The sequence below is a fragment of the Fulmarus glacialis genome, unplaced genomic scaffold, assembly GCF_000690835.1.
Source record: "Fulmarus glacialis isolate BGI_N327 unplaced genomic scaffold, ASM69083v1 scaffold2050, whole genome shotgun sequence".
NCBI classification, from domain to species: Eukaryota; Metazoa; Chordata; class Aves; order Procellariiformes; family Procellariidae; genus Fulmarus; species Fulmarus glacialis.
In genome coordinates, this window is record NW_009186879.1 from 7,871 (window position 1) to 25,425 (window position 17,555).

The window sequence follows — 17,555 nt, forward strand, 5'->3', positions numbered from 1 at the left end:
TATTAAACTGTCTTTATCTCAACTCACAAGTTTTTCTCACTCTTACCCTTCCGATTCTCTCCCCGTCCCACTGGGGGGAGGAGTGAGTGAGCAGCTGCGTGGTATTTGGCTGCCTGCCAGGTTAAACCACAACACAAAGCCACTCCGCAAAGCAAACTGATTTTTTCAATGGGAAATTTAATATAGTAAATGTGCTTTGAAGATACACTACTGCTCATAAAACTAAACATGGAGATAAATGCGAAGTCTACACGAATGTTACTGAAGAAAGCATCTGGTCACTGCAGTCAGTGTAGTTCAGAATATAGCTAAGCAGCCAGTAGACATCTACTTTTGAGTGAGTTGAACTTTTCTCTGTACTGATTGCATTGACTAGACCTCACTCAGCTGTAAGAGGAACTTAAAGGCAACTACAGAACCTAAATTTAATTTATCTTAATCCCACCTTGAAAATAAATTAGCTTTTCATTCTCATAACAAGTCTCAAGAATGAGCCTATTTAGCCTTCCTCTTAAAAAATACGAGGCTACAGTTTTAAGTATAATTTTGAAAACTGTATTTAGATATTCAAATGTAAAAATAAAACTTGATCTAAAATAATTTTTCAAGTGCTAAGTCCCACTTAGCTCCATTAGAATGCCTTGTGTTCTTTAATTCTCTTCACAATTCCCTTGAAGTGTTTGTTAGCACATGTTCTCTAACTACAAATGAATTAGAACTGCCTGTGTGACCTTTGAAAGAGCAGTCTTTCATACTACCTATAACAAGGTCTGTTGTGTTACAGCCAGTTAATTGCTGATTTCTCATGACTAATAAATACAGTGTTCTTGCACTTGAAATATCTTCCCAGACTCTTGTAGAGAAATTACCTCGAAGAATTAGTAAAGCAATGCTTTTTGATGTTCATTAATACACAATCTCAATGATCAACTTAACTTCTCAAGCACGAAGGAAAAACAACTCACTGAAAATAGTCCTGCAAACATTTTGCCTGTTAACTGAAGCACGGAGCTAGCAGGTTGTTCAGTCCCCCATGTTCCTTTAAGTGTTCCTCTAGCTTCTTGACACTTAAGCTAAACATGTTTGGGAGGAAGGGGCTCTACTCAAAGGCTCAAGTCCCTGTGTTTTCCGTTTCATCTGCAGATCTCCACAGAGGAGCAGCAAAGGAGCTGTCCAACACAGGATCATGGAGATCCCGTGACTGCAGTATGGACTGACCATAGGGCTGACCATCAATAAACTCTTCATGTTTTCTGCGCAGGTTTTCAGTTAAGGGAGATGAAGAAAACAAAAACTATGTCTTCAGTGCCAAGTAGCATCAATACATTAGGGATACATGTAGGGATTCAGAGGATATCAGTGTTAAATTCTCTTTCAGTGACACTTCAAGAAAGCAAATCCACAAAATCCCCAGAGCTATATTTTAAGGGCAGCAGCATTTACAAAAATGACTTAAAATTTCTTTGACACCAACTTTTAGTGTTTCAAGGGTTTGTTGGGGTTTTTTGTTTGTTTGGATTTTTTTTGGTGGGGAGGGGTGTTTGTTTTGGGGTGGGGGGGTGTGTGTGTGGCTTTTTTGTTTGTTTTTTAAGAATAATCAGGATAGCGTTTGGCAGGGGAGAAAATTGTTTGGTTTTCTTGGAGAAGCCAAGAACTGTATAACTTTGGACAGCCTTGAAATTACATCAACTTACAAATTCTAATAATCACCCCCATGCTTCGCCCTCAAGTGTCACACTATCAGCATCAGTCTGAAACATTCAAAGTAGATTTCTAACATACCAGTAACTACCTAGTCCAAAAAGACATGTGTTCCCCACAGCCATGACTGTTTAAGCAATAGACTTGTTCAAAAGTAAGTGTGCTGGTATTCACTATTTGCACTTTAAGTTAAAGACTGTTTAATCTTACCTATTGTTTTCTTTTTATTCACTGCACTGTCTGCCTTATGCCTTTTCTGCAAGGAAACAAAACATTTCATTACACTTTATTACAGATTCTAAAACCATTAGAGCTAGAAACATGACAAACTGCAAGATGATATATTAGGTCATTTTTGCCTTTATGTTTGGTTTGGTTTTTTTTTTTTTTTTTTTTTAAAAGCCACACAAATCTAAATCCAAATGATTTGTAAGAGAATATAATTTAGCTTTAAAGTGACAGTCTCCATGTTGAAAGTCAGGCTCAAGCCTGGATCAACAGCAAAAAAATTAAGTCTGCAAAACTGGTTTTTGGAAGAAAAATAAGAAGAACAATGAGGAACAGTATACTTAGACGACAGGTGCATTATACAGTCTATGTGCTGTTTGTTTAGACTGATTTCTAAATTATTTCATTCATCAGAACTTGGCAAAGCAGAAAGACCTCTTTATTATCAACAGTATCCAAGTAAGTTAGTGAAGATTTCCCCAAAACAGTTTGTTCTACGCTAAAGTTGCTTTTCCCCCCCGCCCATTTTCAAGACCAACCAAAAAAGCCACTGTCAGGACTCTACAGTGTCTTTCTAGCCAGGCGTTTCTAACAAAAGCATGAATAAACAAGTTTGAAGAGGTAGAAACAAGCGTCCTGACTTCTATTGTTACCTTGTTCACCATCTATAATGAAAATGCTTAATTTATCCCAGTGTGCTACAGAAATTCTAGTCAAGTTCAGAGCTTTGAAAGTAAAAAGGATATTTTGCTGCTGTTAAGCAATGACTCAATAGACCTCAGAGATGCATAGCTTTGTGGCATTTTGTGACTTTTTTTGAATCATTGTCTTTAGCACAGCCTTCCCCATAATCATACTCACATAGTCTTCTATGATTTCTTTGATGCCAGCAATTGTTAAAATAAATAGCAATGGCACCAGGGTGGTATATCTTCCTGTTGGAGAGACATCTGGAATTTGCTGTGAACAGAGAGAGAAGAGATATCCATTTTATATTTGTGTTTAAAATTAGTTTCTAGCTAATTTAGAACTTTATGCAAAGCTCTCAGAAGAGAGAATGCAGAGCTTCCCGATTTGTGCCTCACTGACATCCAATTTCAGTGGGCAAACTAGCCCAAGCTCTCAACAGATTTAAAAAAAACTACTACCATAAAATTAGAAGACAAAGTTGTTGTACATGCCTTTTATTCTATTTCTCCTCTCTTCACAAGAAAAGCATTCAACAGATGTAATTCAACTGGAAGCAGTGATAATCTGGACTATCTAAATAGTCAGCAGTTTCACAAGAATCCACAAATGCTTTTCCAGTATGGTCAATAGCTCCGTATTTTACGATACTACTTCTTGTTTTTACTTATTAGGAATAAAAGTAGCTTGATTTTACAAACTACATTGGAAAAAGTCTCTAAGCTGCCTTCTAATTTCAATTTTAAGTACATAACTTATTAATATTACTATTAAAATATGTCTAAGAATTTCTTTGTGGTTAAGCGTAACAACTGAAACAACTTTTACTACATTACAATTTCATTTTACAATCAAGGCAACCCAATAAAACAATACCTGCAGTAAGGCAATGAAGAGGAAGAATGCATTTGCAGCTTTTCTTATCTGCTCATACAGGAATCGAGGTAGAAATGTCACCACGCTGTACTTGGCTGTGCTGCAAGTTAGAAGATTTTTATTTCAGTACTTCATTGGAAAATTATAGAGGGATTATGACCAAAAAGTTTCAAGTAGGCTTCTAAAAGCCAGTGTTAGAAAGATCACCCAGTAAAGACAAATATAGAACATCGAAGTAGTAAGTTGCCTGTGTTATGAGGAAGAGCTGTACAGAACGAAAGAGGTATCACACAGACCCAGAAGGCTGACAGTCCCACTTTAATCGCTGGTACCTTTATTATTGGATAAACCACCAGATAATTTACTATCCATCCAAACTTCAGCACCATGAACAGGCAACCTTTTACCTCAGTTCCAAGCACTTGATCAAGTGCTTACGCCGTATCAAAACGTAGATTTAAGTGCCGAGATGAACATAGAAGTTAGAAATTCTGTAGTGCCATTTTTAAAATGCCTCATTTCCCAGTTCAGAACCACTCTATACTCAGTTATGAATAATCCTAAAGAACAACAACGCACACTTTTTCAGATTAATCTTTCCTGGCTATTTTCCCTGAGCAGTTATATTACTATTTCTTCTATCTTAAAACAAAAGTACACTGCACTAACTAGCCTCAACAACCTGTAATTTCTTGTCTTGCTCACATCAAACCCATGATAGGCATGAGTACAACTTCAGGAAAAAAGCATCCAAGATGACAAAAAGATTTAGCCATTCAATTTTGAAATTTCTATAAGCCACCCCCATGTTGCCAAGTTACCAAAAATAACCTAAAAGAGATTAAGACTTCATGTGCAAGTCCTTGCTCTCTGAACACATTAGCTACAACCCAGTCATCTACATGCCTTCTTGAGATAGGTTCTGCAGCATGAGTTTCCTTGCACTGCCTGAGCTGTATGAGAGACTGAGTCTATCTAACAGCATGTAGTGTTCCATTATACAAGGAAAAAAAAAAATATTTTTAGAGTAAGAAGAGTAACTCTGTCTTACTTTCCCCCACCAAATTAGCACAGCACCTTCCCCCACTGTTAACTACTGGGCATCAGAGTTGGAGTTTTAAAAGCCATGTGCTTGCAGCTGTATTTCAGGTGTCTTCCCCCAGACACCAAACGTGAGCTCTGCTAGAGCCAGACAACTTGTGACAGGAGTTTTGGGGTATCATTTTATTTGGGTTTTTTTGTTTGGTGTTGTTTTTTGTTTGGGGTTTTTCATTGTTGCATGGGGTTTTGTTGTTGTTTTTTAAGGCAGCTTGTATTTCCAAAGAACTGAGAACCCTAAGACAACAACCCTTTCAAAAGAGAAAAGTGTTTCCTGAAACACTAATAACAACTCCTAAAACACAGGCAAGATGCTGTTTTATTGATGTTTCCTAGAAATGTCAAGAGCACCTTTGCATTAAGGCTGTCCTCATGTGAAATGCTTTTCTTGTTCTCTCCCACCAATAAGCCTTCCAGATCAATTGAAATCCATGGCATTACTATTCACAAATCATGAAGGACTAGTACAATCAAATGCTTTATCTACATGATCTGCCTTTCACAATTGACTGCTATGGATAAAACTCTTACTACAACCTTGACCCACAGGCAATTAAGTTCAGTGGGGTTCTCTTACACTTATCTTTGTACATACAGGGTTAGAGAACAGCATTCTCCAAGACCATCTGTTTGCTTTATCCATTTTCTCCTCCCTCTTTTCTTCCCCATCCCCATTTAATGATATACTGATGTATGTTCCAGAATCAAACCGTAACAAGGGACAACGTGGCACAAATCTGTTATAGAAAACAATCCTGGACACTACGGTAGAATCAGCAGGGCAAGTTAAACAAAATGATTAATTAAATAACAATTAAGATCCCATCTTATTAGACTGTGGTAGTTATATTTCAATTTCACCTCGTTTCCTATTCAAGCAATTACAAACCCCTACTAGGTTTGAGGCAAATCAGTTATTACTTTAACTGAATCTCTAAAGAAGGCAAAATGACAGCACTACAGCAAAATTTCTAGCACTCAGCCTATAGACTTCCTATTGCTACTACTGCTCAGCAGAATCATGTATTAAAATACTCAATGTGATATTTTACAGAAGTTGCAGGTGGTCATACTTCAACATAAATTACACCAACTAAGCCAACTGAGTGAAAACATGCATCTGGGTTTACAGCATGTAATGTACACTTTCTGTATAAATGAAGAGAAATTATTTCCTTGAAATGCTAACAGTTTTTTCCAACTCTAAGTATTTTTTTTGTTTTAAGCCACATTGGCTTGGTCCCACATGTAATAACCTTCCTATAATACAGAACATAATTAAACATGTCTCAAAAGTACCTTGTAACTTTAAAAATATGGGTTAATCAAGTTAATAGTTTAGACCTACCCTGCAAGTGAATTCCCCAAGCAATACTAATTAGAAATGAAGGGTTGGCAGATTTTTATATCAAAATAGTATTCCCCTGGATCACATTGCTAGGACTATATCAGAGCAAGAGTTTTTCTGATGGCAATCAAGCTGAAACATCTATTAACATTCTACCATTTACCAACTTTACAGCTAACTGGTACAAACAGTATTCTTACTTTAATGATCGTGTTAATGCCAACACAATAAGGCTCTTCTGAATGAGCTTTATACATATTAAGTCACTCTCTATTGCTTAAGTAGCATGACAGAAAATAGGTATGGTTCTAATTAGAAAGGGGCACATTCAGCTGTTACCATGCAGACCCAGACCAGTAATCATGTGTATGTATAAAAAGAAGGCGCATGTTACTATTCAAAAAGAAAGCTTTTTATGAAAAGCTAACTAATACTCTAAGCTGGGCAGGAGTATTTGATTAATTTGGCTCTAAAGAACAGCTCTCTAAAGGACAAATACAATACTTGCAAACAAAAAAAGCTTTGTGCTCCCTCCTGACAGATAGATGCATTGTAGATGACTTCAGGATAATCAAAGCTCATAAAGAAGTCAAAATCTACAGGTGAACAGGTAGAAAATTCAGGCAGCTCATTCATAGCACAATTTTGGTCACTAAAGATAAAGATTTGCACAGGTTAGCCCTCTGACCAGCCTGAATTAGAGCTGTATTATCTTCGAAGAAGTGCCTGGTACCCAACTCCAGGAACACCAGGTCTGCAGCTTACAGAACAGGTTGTGGCAGCAGGAAGAGACAAGAACATGCAGGAAACCAAACAACAAACTGGCTTTTCCTAAAGCAACAGCTGTTAACTATGCAAACCTTGGTTAACTACACAAGTTTGATGTTTAAACAGGTGTGCAAACATTACAAGAGATCTGTCTCCTCTAGATCTGCAACTTAATTTATGTAAGTCATGTTTCAAGTTACACCACTATGCAAATCAGGAGGAACACTACTAAACCCTGTTAAATAAATGAGTTTGGATACACATTAGTACAGCTGAAAGAGTCTGGCCCCACTGTTTCTAGGGCACTGCAGAGATTTTTCTGAATGCAACCACTATATAATTTGAAAAAGGTTAGTGTCATTCACATATCTTAACTCATTACCATGCTACTAAAGAGTACCAAGGATTAGTTATTTTGGTAATACTCACATGAAAAGTAGCAAATAATAAGCTGAGAAACACAACAGTAGTTTTCTAGTATAGTTCCCCCATTTGTTAACATGGAATTTTTGCATGACAACTCCCATAATTGCCACTTTCCCTGCTTCTTCCCCAAAACTTTCCATAAAGTCAATTTTTACTCTATTGAATCATCCATGAAGAGGCAGAGAGGTTATTTCCTCGGGAAGTGTATGTGTGCTGGCAGTGTTCAGCCGAATACAGCTCTACATTTTCCCAGTCAGCTATTTAAGCATTTCCACACCTTCCTTGACAATTTAGATTGACAACTCAGAAGAACTTTGCCTTCAGACTAATCATGACAAAGAAAACAGGACCTCCTTGAGACACATGTGGTCTCATTTCCAGGGTGATAAGTACAACAAACCATCCTTTCCTAGGCAGCTATCCCACAGCTATGCATTCCTCAGTTCACATACTTTAAAATACTCTCAAATCTGAGAGCTGAAGAATGAGAGTTGCTTGATGTTAGTGCTTATAACACACATCAATTCCCAGGAACAATTACTAAGCAAGCCAGGCACAGAGACATCTGAACCACAGCAGAGGGGCTGGGCAATTAAAGTGAATGTTACGGACCCGAACTCTTCTCTCACCAAGCAGGCTTTGTTTCCGTTAACATGTACAGAAGGTCAGATGCCCTGTAACAGAGAAGGAAAAAAAAAAACCACTCAAGATGAACCGCTTGAATTAAAGGCTCAAATACTGTCTTCAGTGGAACTGTGTGTGCATGCTAAGGTCCTGCAGGCACGTGACACTTCTTTTAATGGCATGCACTTTTTACAGCGCAAGAGCAAGTCTAGCTCCTTTTGCTAGAACCAAGAGCCATCACATTAGAATATCTGTCAGTCAGCTCTGGAGCAACCACTGTCCATAGTCCAAGTGCCTGTTTTGTTTCCATCTTTTCCTGCACTCCCCTACAGCTTCTCTATAGTTACAATGACATCTTGCACATACAAGTTCATATATTGTCAAAAGATAAAACAGGTCATAACTTTGTTTAAAGGACACTCTTCTGCCCAGCATACTGAAACATCAAACCCCGAACAATTTTTCCAACAAAAACACAGCACAGGTCGGGATCTACCCGGCTGGGAAGCAGCTCTGTGGAAAGGGACCTGGGGGTCCTGGTGGACAACAAGCTCAATGTGAGTGAACAGCATGCTGCTGCAGCAGAGAAAGCCAACAGGATGCTGGGTTGCATCAACAAGGGCATCACCAGCAGAGATAATGAAGTCATTATCACACTCTACTCAGTGCTTGTCAGGCCACAGCTGGAATACTGTGTTCAGTTTTGGTCCCCACGATGCAAAAGAGACATGGACAGGCTGGAGAGGGTCCAGAGAAGGGCCACAAAGATGATCAGAGGCCTGGGAAGGCTGCCATATGAGAAAAGGCTGAGAGAACCGGGTTTGTTCAGCCTTGAGAAAAGTCAGCTTAGGAGAGACCTTCTCACTATGGTCCACTATTTAAAGGGTGGCTAGAAAGAAGATGGAGACTCCCTTTTGACAAGGAATCACATGGAAAAGATGAGGGGTAGCGGGTACAAGTGACTCCTGGGGAGATTCTGATTAGACACAAGAGGAAAATTTTTCACAATGAGAACAATCAGCCATTGGAATAATCTCCCCAGGGAAGTGGCGGATTCGCTAACATCGCACACTTAAGATTTGGCTATACAGGATGCTGGGCCATCTTGTCTAGAGCGTGCTTTTGCCAAGAAAGGTTGGATTGGATGATCCTTGAGGTCCTTTCCAACCTGGTATTCTATGATTCTATGATGATTCTATGAAAGCTGTTGCAATACTGTAAGAGAGGAATAAATCTGCTGTCCTAAATTATCCACACAGACAGTGAAACTGATTGGGAGTATTCAGATGTACTAATCCATCTGAACTTTGGTAGTGTACAGAGACACATATAGCAGCTTCAAATTGCAGTGCCCAGTAACTAGAAAAACTCTTACCAGTGCGACAGTTTTCATCTCAAGGACCTTATCACTTCCCCTCATCTCCATTAGTGCAACAATTCCTTCCCTTACAGGATGGGCTCCCACCAGAAGCAACTAAAGGCACCGCTGCATGTTTGGAAGACTTGTTCTTCCCCTCCTTTGTAACAGGAGGAACTGATCACATCTTAGTATCTCTAAGCCCTCTTTTCTCAAATCATATGATTTGGAGAGAAAAAGATTTTTTTCCATACAGGTTTAAGAGTCAGGACATATCAAGCCAGCCCACAAACTCCTCTCCAGGTCAAGTTCCACCAGAATTTAGTTTTTGTGGGCAGAATGGTTCGGGTCTGCTGTAGTAAGACACTGAAACTCTTCTGAAGAGTTTATTTCAAGTTAAATTCAAGGCCTTAAACATAACCAAATAAAAAAGGGAAAAAAAAAAAAAGAGAAGCAGACAAGCTGTCAGCTAGACAACCAACCACTGAGATTTAAGAGTGTTTTTACACAAGGGGAAATCTAAATTCGCACAGACATCTTAAATATATTCTTACATCATTATTTTATAGTAATGCACATCATTACTGTTGTGTCCTACACCAAAGCCTAATTAAAAAGGCAGGGCGATAAGTGCATATTCATTGATTACCGTTGCTTCTGCTGGCAAGTTCATCTTGGGAGCGAGATGTTCAAGCTGACAAATCCAGCTTGGCTGAGCTATCTGCACTTCTAAGATGCTGCATTAGCAACAAGCTTATCTTCAAGTGCTTCATTTTGGTTGTTGTCTTTGTACAGACCGTTGTTAAGACAAAAGTATATGAAAATGCATTATGAACTGTTGTCTACTGAAGCATGACAGTCTTATTACTCTTGTTTAGTAAGATCAACTTCTAACCATGTAAGGATTTTTCAGAATTTCTAGCCTATAGTATCTTGTGCCAAAATGCACCAGTATCAGTTTAACCTAAAAACAAGACCTCGTGGTCACATTTAATAGAAGTAACAGCATTTTTGCTTCCAAATCCTGCACCCTGGAGGCTTTTCCTAAAGCATGCAAACAGAAAAGGCCTTTCCATTTGTTCTCTATTCATGCAATCCCTACAGAAAGGGAAGCAGACTCCTGGCTATTTTTCAGTAACAAATACATTAGACAAAGACTGTTTAGAAAAGCACTAAAAGCTCTGTAGGCATGATATTGTTTCAGCATGCTCTGATATTGTCAGGTCATCACTATAGAAATATGCCCTTGCTTTTCAGTAGCCCTGCTGGCAAGTACAACTCAATAAAATGGAGCTGACTGGAACAGTTAGCCTAGAAATACTACTGTCTAATAAATGAAGTTTAGTACCACATTTAGTTACTGTGCAAACCCAAAACAGGCTTCATAGTAAACACACAGCACTGATATGAAGATAACTGAAAAAAAAAATCAACACAAGTCACTTAAGATAGCTAGCTGTCTAAAAGCCAGATTGCTGACTTCAGTTTTAAAGCCATTATTTAACTCCAAGTGCCACCACAACTTAAGCAGCTATTGCTCTAGTGACAAGCACAGGGGTGGTAGAAGAAATGAATACTTATATTTCTCTCAAAACTGAACAAATATCTTCACAGTCCACAGAAACTGTATGGAAAGCAGTTATTACAGTTCTTGAGCTCTACTTAGGTCAACTTAAGAGAATTTCTTACTCTTAAACCCTTTTCTACAGACCACCAGCAGTCAGTGAGGTCCGTAGTACTGAGCAGAAGGCTATAAACAACTGTAAACAGCAAGAGACTTCACAAAGTGTGATTTATTGTACATGCCACCTCTAAGTCCTGAAAGACACCTGCTTTGACTCCACCCTCAATCAAACTACACAAAGAATCACCCAAAACATTTAGTCTCTTCCTGTTCACGTTTGTCTGGCAGAGATCACCAACAGCAGAGGAATAAATAGAAATGCAGAGTAACAAGGGAGTACACACTGCTGAATATGGGCCAATATTTATTCAACAAATATGTGGGAAAGCAGCTTTGTTTGCATGAAGTCAGATTGCATTTCAGCTTTGGCTGCAGTGTCTGAAAGTCACTTAAATAATGACTATATCTAAAAAGAGGAAAAAGACCCAGTTTAATTCCCCTGCTGTGTAGCTACTGCTGATGTATGAAATTCATCATGATGCAAAAAGAACCCCACAATTTCAGGATGCCAGAGAGCTCAGCATGCAGCAGGTAGAAGGGAACTAGAACTCTTACATCTTTTTTTTTCCATCCAGACTTTTCATCTAGGCAAAATTCAACAGTTTAACTGTCCAGGGGCTCTGGCCCTTGGAGTAGGCCACTAAGACCAAAGATGCAGCAACTTCAAATACATTGGCATAATCAGGAAACACAACATCTACACCAGACATACAATACCAGTTACTTTAAGTGAGTTTTAATGGCCAAAACAATCCTTCTATACCTGTATCCAAGCCTTTTTCATTGTGATGGATTACAATATCAGCAACAGCTGCACTGCAGGAAAATTAAGTATTTGCTGATTTAAGAGAAGTATGTAACATTGAGTATTTCTTTTCAGTTAAGAACAGTATTCTACCTAGAACTGAAAACAGTTAGCAGAGGACTAGTTTAATACATGATTACGCTTGTACCATTCAGAATATAATAATACATCCCTTCTTTGAAGAATTCCAAAATGCTTTTCTGCAGTCAGGCAAGCGATCTGTTCACATGACAACAGAAGAGATTTCCAAATGTAATACAAACACTAGTACAAATGGCCACCGTGTCTGAACTCTACCAAGAACAGAACTGAACACAAGTAGAGACAGTTTTACCTAAAGAGCAAAGGTACATTTTAGTGCAAGAAGAATGCTGGTCTACAGCATAAATGCAGCTAAATGCACTTGCACATAGCGGGCTACTATTCAAATTTTCAACCACACATCATAGTGAACACTACTTGGGATATTCATGTTACAAGGGTCAACACTAATTGGCTATTGATACTAGCACCTCCTATTTCAGCAGCAGGGACTCACTAAGTATCAGTGAGATTCTCCCCACAAATTCAAAGAGCACCAACTGCTCTAAATCACAAGTGGCTTCTACAGTACCTACTTACAAGCCAAGAAAGCAATGCACTTTGCTTTCATTTGCAACATACAGCTGAAATTAAAGAAGAATCCAGCCTGTGCCTACAACTTTGTCACCAGCAAGCATCCTGCAGACACTGATGGGACGGTCTGGGACTACACATAAAGCCTGTTTAACACAGGACTTGGGGTGCTACTAGAAGCCTTGTTACAGTCTTCACCACTGCATTCCTAGTGGTGGTGCTTCTGCCTTATGAAATGAGAAATTCCTTCTCACCTGTTTGCTTGAGTTTTCAGACCTTGTATAGCTTAAAAGTGAAAATTGAAGGCTTCTTGCTCATTATCTTTTCTAGCAGAATTTAACTTTTGCCTGTACGGTGAAGTCTCTGAACAGAGGATTTTCTGGGTATCAGAACACATCTTTTGGGACCTCCCTAATAGGTCAAGCAACCAAATTCTGCCCTGATGAGAAGCTTTCAACAAGACTTCTGGATTCAAGATCCATTAGAAGTATATGAGTAGAATTTTGGCCTTCTTGACTGCTGCTTCTGCCCCTGACCTCCCACTCAAGCCACATACCCAGGCTGAAATCAGAGTCCTGGTTCTGATGTAAATCAGACTTGCACCAGGATGTACTACCAGGCCTTGATTATAAGAATATTACATAAAGCAATGGTTACAATGGGAAATGCAATGTACTTAGAAAAACTGGCGGCAATTGCAAACGTACTTAAAATTATTTCAGCACTTCTGTACTTCCTGGATCAAGAAAACAGAAGTTCCAACTACTTTTGCATCAACACTAGTACATATGCAACAAGTAAGGGGCTCAAATCACTTAACTGGTGATATTTACTGCATGCACTGGAAGAAAGTTTCAGTACGGTACTGTTATACATTCAGTATAACCCACTGATATCAGAGTCAATTCCTGTATTAATGAGAAACATCAAGGAATTGTATTTACTTGAAAGCCAGATCTGTAGAACATTCTCACTTTAAGCAAAATAAACCAGTCTTCCATATGTCACTGAGAGTATATTAGGAAAAGTATTCATGCCATTAATTTGGTGATCTCAGAGATATTGACAGCATTCAAACCGCTATCATCACACCTTATCTGTATCCCTGTGTTTTCACAAGGCAATAGGCAAGTTTGTTTTCAAACTATAAGATAAAGTTTTGAGTCACCTCCCCCACCAGTCAGGTAATCACACTGTAATTTAAACTTAGTAATAAAGAGCTATGGTTTAAGCCATCAGGCAAACTCAGGTAGCAAAAAAAATTTCAAGTCAAAACCACCAGCCAAGCTGGCACTTCTGCTGAACAGTTATTTTCACACTGCTGATCTGCTACGTAACGGGTGTACGAACTACCATAATTGCTCACACTGAACCAAGCCAACAGCAGAGGAGTTAGAGATTGGAAACATGAATGATCCACTATGATTCTGTGTTTCACACCTGAATTAGAAGGAAAAACCAGTACTTTAAGTAAGGACAGAGAAAGCTTTTTCCCACAGCACACTGGAAGCAAGGGAAAAAAAATGCTGGCTGGGGTCTCTAGAAGCCTGACTACTATCTCACAGTGTCTGTAGCCAGGGATGTCTTAGGTTTATGAAGGCTGTTAGTAGACTTCAATCCCCAAATGCAGAATGCCTGAGAGGAGATGATTATAATTATTGCCTTTAAGTGGCACAGAGCTGTGTCCAGAGTGGCTGGCAGTTTTCAGAACATGTATGTTTCACTTCTTACTGAACTTAATTTTGAAGTACAGAAATGCTCCTATCAAACAGATATATATGTGAGTTATGTATATTGAACAAATCAAAACAGGTACTAGTTAGCTGTCATAAAAGCAAACATACTTAATACCACAACTACAGCTGTGTTGGACAAAGTATTTGTATTTTTTCCATTTTTACATATTTCAAAGCTTCTAAAATGCTTCAGCTGAAAAAGGAGTATCATTTACCTTTTATTAAAAGGTCCAAAGACTTACACATACACAAAGTTTTTCAAACTGAACACAGTAAGGATAAAAGCAGCTTCTAATGCAGGTAGAAGAGACATGTTCCTACAGAAGGAATCACTCCTGTGGCAGTGTAATAAAGAATGGTAACAGCCCTATATACACACACACACACACACACACACAAAGGACCAAGCTAAATCCAGCCTACAACACACAAGGTTTTACAGCACTAGGTTTTGAAATAGTTTGTGACAAAGTTTGAAAAGCACAAAAAAAATTTAGCCATTGCTCTACAAGTTCTCATTATCTCACTTACTTATACCAGAAAGCCTGGGGGAAAGAAAAGAAAAAAAAAAAAAGAACAGTTCTTCCTTCTACATCTTCACACTCACACTTTATGAACTTTGGAAGCATCAGTGCCTCACCCCATCTTGCCATCCACTTAGCTTTCACAATAGCACTATCTGCTATTTAGAAGTGGTATTAGGGAATTCTCAATTTTGCTTAACTTGTCCAAAATTAAAAATTGTCGTTACTTACCACTTTTTCCTTGTGCTCCCACAAAAAACATAGGAATTCGCTTTTAACAGTGATTCTCCCCCCAAAAGTTAAAAAGTTCAAGATGCTTAGAACATCTTAAACAAAAAGCCATACACCAACCTACCTTCCCCCATCCTCCGCACCTCCATTTCTTGCTGTATTTTGCTTAGTTTTGAGCAACCTATTCCACACTACCCCTTAATTTGGAAAACTTCCTATGAACATCCACAAACTTCTACTGTTGTTCAGAGAATCCTTGATAACTACCAAAAAATGACAGTCAGAAGTCACATGATTTACACAGACTGTTTTACTGCAGCCTTTCAGTACTTAAAGGGGGCTTATAAGAAAGATGGGGACAGACTTTTTAGCAGGGCCTGTTGCAACAGGACAAGCAGCAATGGTTTTAAACTAAAAGAGAGTAGATTCAGACTAGATATAAGGAAGAAATTTTTTACAATGAGGGTGGTGAAACACTGGCACAGGTTGCCCAAAGAGGCAGTAGATGCCCCATCCCTGGAAACATTCAAGGTCAGGTTGGAGGGGGCTCTGAGCAACCTGATCTAGTTGAAGATGTCCCTGCTCACTGCAGGGGGGTTGGACTAGATGACCTTTAAAGGTCCCTTCCAACCCAAACTATTCTGTGATTCTGTGACTATTTCTTTCAGTTTAATTTTCCATTAGTGCTTACATACAGGTGCTTATCCGCCTACACAATGCCTTGCACTGTGGTATACTGATGCTTCCTATGGAGACAAAAAGTCTTCAAATCCAATGGCACTGAGAAGTCCAGAAGCTGGACAGAGTAAGAAAGTCCAAGGACAATACAGAACTGCAGTTCCTCAAGAGAAACTCTTGAGGAGTAAATAAACCACCACTCATACTCCACACAAGGCACGCTTACTCAGATATTACGAGCTCAAGTCACCTTTGCCTTCATTCCCACTGGGCTGAGAGAAGAAAGCTAATCCAGAGGATGGAGAGAGCACAGTCAAAACCTGTCACCCTTTTAAAAGTCAAGGAGATCAAAGCTTTCTTACTGAGCAGGAGCAAGTTATTACAAAGAGAACTTAATTTCTAAATGACACTAAGGAGCTAAGACACCTAATCACGTAATGCAAACAGCTCTACTTTCCCACCACACTACCTGGATTTTGTCCTATTCCTCACACGCCAACACTCCTCATGACTCAAGTTGCCCTTGTCAGGAAGCAAAGCTGCAAAAAACTATTGAAAAACTTTTACAGCTACCAGGAAATGGCTTCCAGACAGCAAGCTGGACACAACAGCTTGCTCAGGTGTTGGTAACAGGGCTATCAGGAAAAAGTTTTTCGTTGTAGAGTCACACGCTACTTATTCATGAGATTAAGCCAGATCAGAACAGACTCCTTTCAGGAAAACCAAAACTACAGATTCTGCCAACCCTCTACTCCCTGCTTTTCTTTCCGCAAAAGAAAAAAGAAAAGCACAAGTAGTCTATTCATAGAAAACAGTCGAACTCAGCTCATAATTAGTCAAGGAAAAATAAAAATGAAGTGAGAAAACATCCGATGTTGCTGCCCACATAGATAAAGCAAGGCACTAAGAAAATCTGTCATTTTAACTGCTCCTAAGCCACAGACTTTTCCAGACAGGTATATATTAAGTCAAAGTTGAGGAGAAAATCCTGTATAAGTTGCTGCACTACCCGGAACACCAGCGTCCTTCCAAAGGATATTTGTAGAATTGCCCTTGATTAAGGCACATAATAAACCAGCTAATGGAAATCATCATTTCAGCAGAAAGTTCCTCTCTTTTCATAAAGGCACTCATTGTGTAAACCGTTCTTTGAACAATAACCGAAACATCTGCATTAACAAAACAGAAGCCAGCTAAATAACACTCCTCCTTAGTCATGACAGGAGCCATCTGTTCACCTAGCTAACCCAGGACAAGTGTGGCAAGCATGTTATGCATCCTTATATTCCATGTTTCAGTGTGCATTTTTTGTGTTTCTAAGCTGCAATAACAGCATTAATCATACCAATAGAAGTCTTAAACACACATGCCTACAATGAAAGGCTCCAAATACCAAAGAAAATTCCTTTTGGTCTTCAATTAAAGACGAAGAGTGAACCATAGCCTTGTATGCATGGGGATGCGAGTTTCTAGATTCTGTAGTTATTCTTGTCCTGTTAGACGTCCTTTTTCTTTTCTTCCTTCCTATTCTGTTGGGTTTTTTTGGTTGAGGTTTGGGTTTTTGGGGGGTTTTTTGTTTTTGTTTTTTTTTGTTACTTAGTCCAGTTATTCTTACAACTGGATGCTGCTACTTTTCAGGAGAACACTTCATGGAGTTTACATAACCAATTCTATTCAAATCTCACAACAGATTTTCATGTGTTAACCCTTGTGTCCAAGAGTACTGGATTAGGTCCTGTTATTCCAAAATTCAGCAGCCCTACCAGAGCTGCAAGGGACACCTTTTCATGTGTCGCACCCATGCAGCTCTATGAGCTCCCGGCTCTCACTACTGTTGATACAAGAAGCTTACCCCCTGCTGCTGCTGGATCCCTCCTTGCTGCCTCTCCCCTGAACTGCTATCCAGACCCCGGCACCCACTCCGGCCAACGAACCCCGCTGCCTCGGCAGAAACGGAACTTACTGTGTTGAAACCAGGTCTGAGCAGAGACAGGAAGCAGGGAAAGGGACCAGCTGTGGGGCGTGCAGGCTGCCGCCTGGAAAGGAAGAAGCGGGGATTGCTCCGTACCTGACCCAGTTGTCGCGGAACTTGCTCTGCTGGGGCTGGTTCAAGTAAATGGTGCGGGCTGGTGCCTCGTCCAGATCCGCCGAGGACGTGGCTCCGGACAT

General features: G+C 39.4%; 1 protein-coding gene across 1 annotated transcript in view; it reads right to left on the reverse strand.

The window, feature by feature from the left end:
• LOC104073191 (phospholipid-transporting ATPase IB-like) overlaps positions 1-17,555 on the reverse strand; it is a gene marked incomplete at its 3' end in the record, with an annotated part of 25,309 nt that extends 7,754 nt beyond the window's left edge. Inside the window, exons 1-4 of the mRNA XM_009572886.1 lie at positions 17,455-17,555; positions 3,493-3,592; positions 2,791-2,889; positions 1,912-1,957 (exon numbers count right to left, since the gene is read on the reverse strand). Of these exons, the coding sequence (XP_009571181.1) occupies positions 1,912-1,957; positions 2,791-2,889; positions 3,493-3,592; positions 17,455-17,555 (346 nt within the window). The remainder of the gene's footprint in view (positions 1-1,911; positions 1,958-2,790; positions 2,890-3,492; positions 3,593-17,454) is intronic.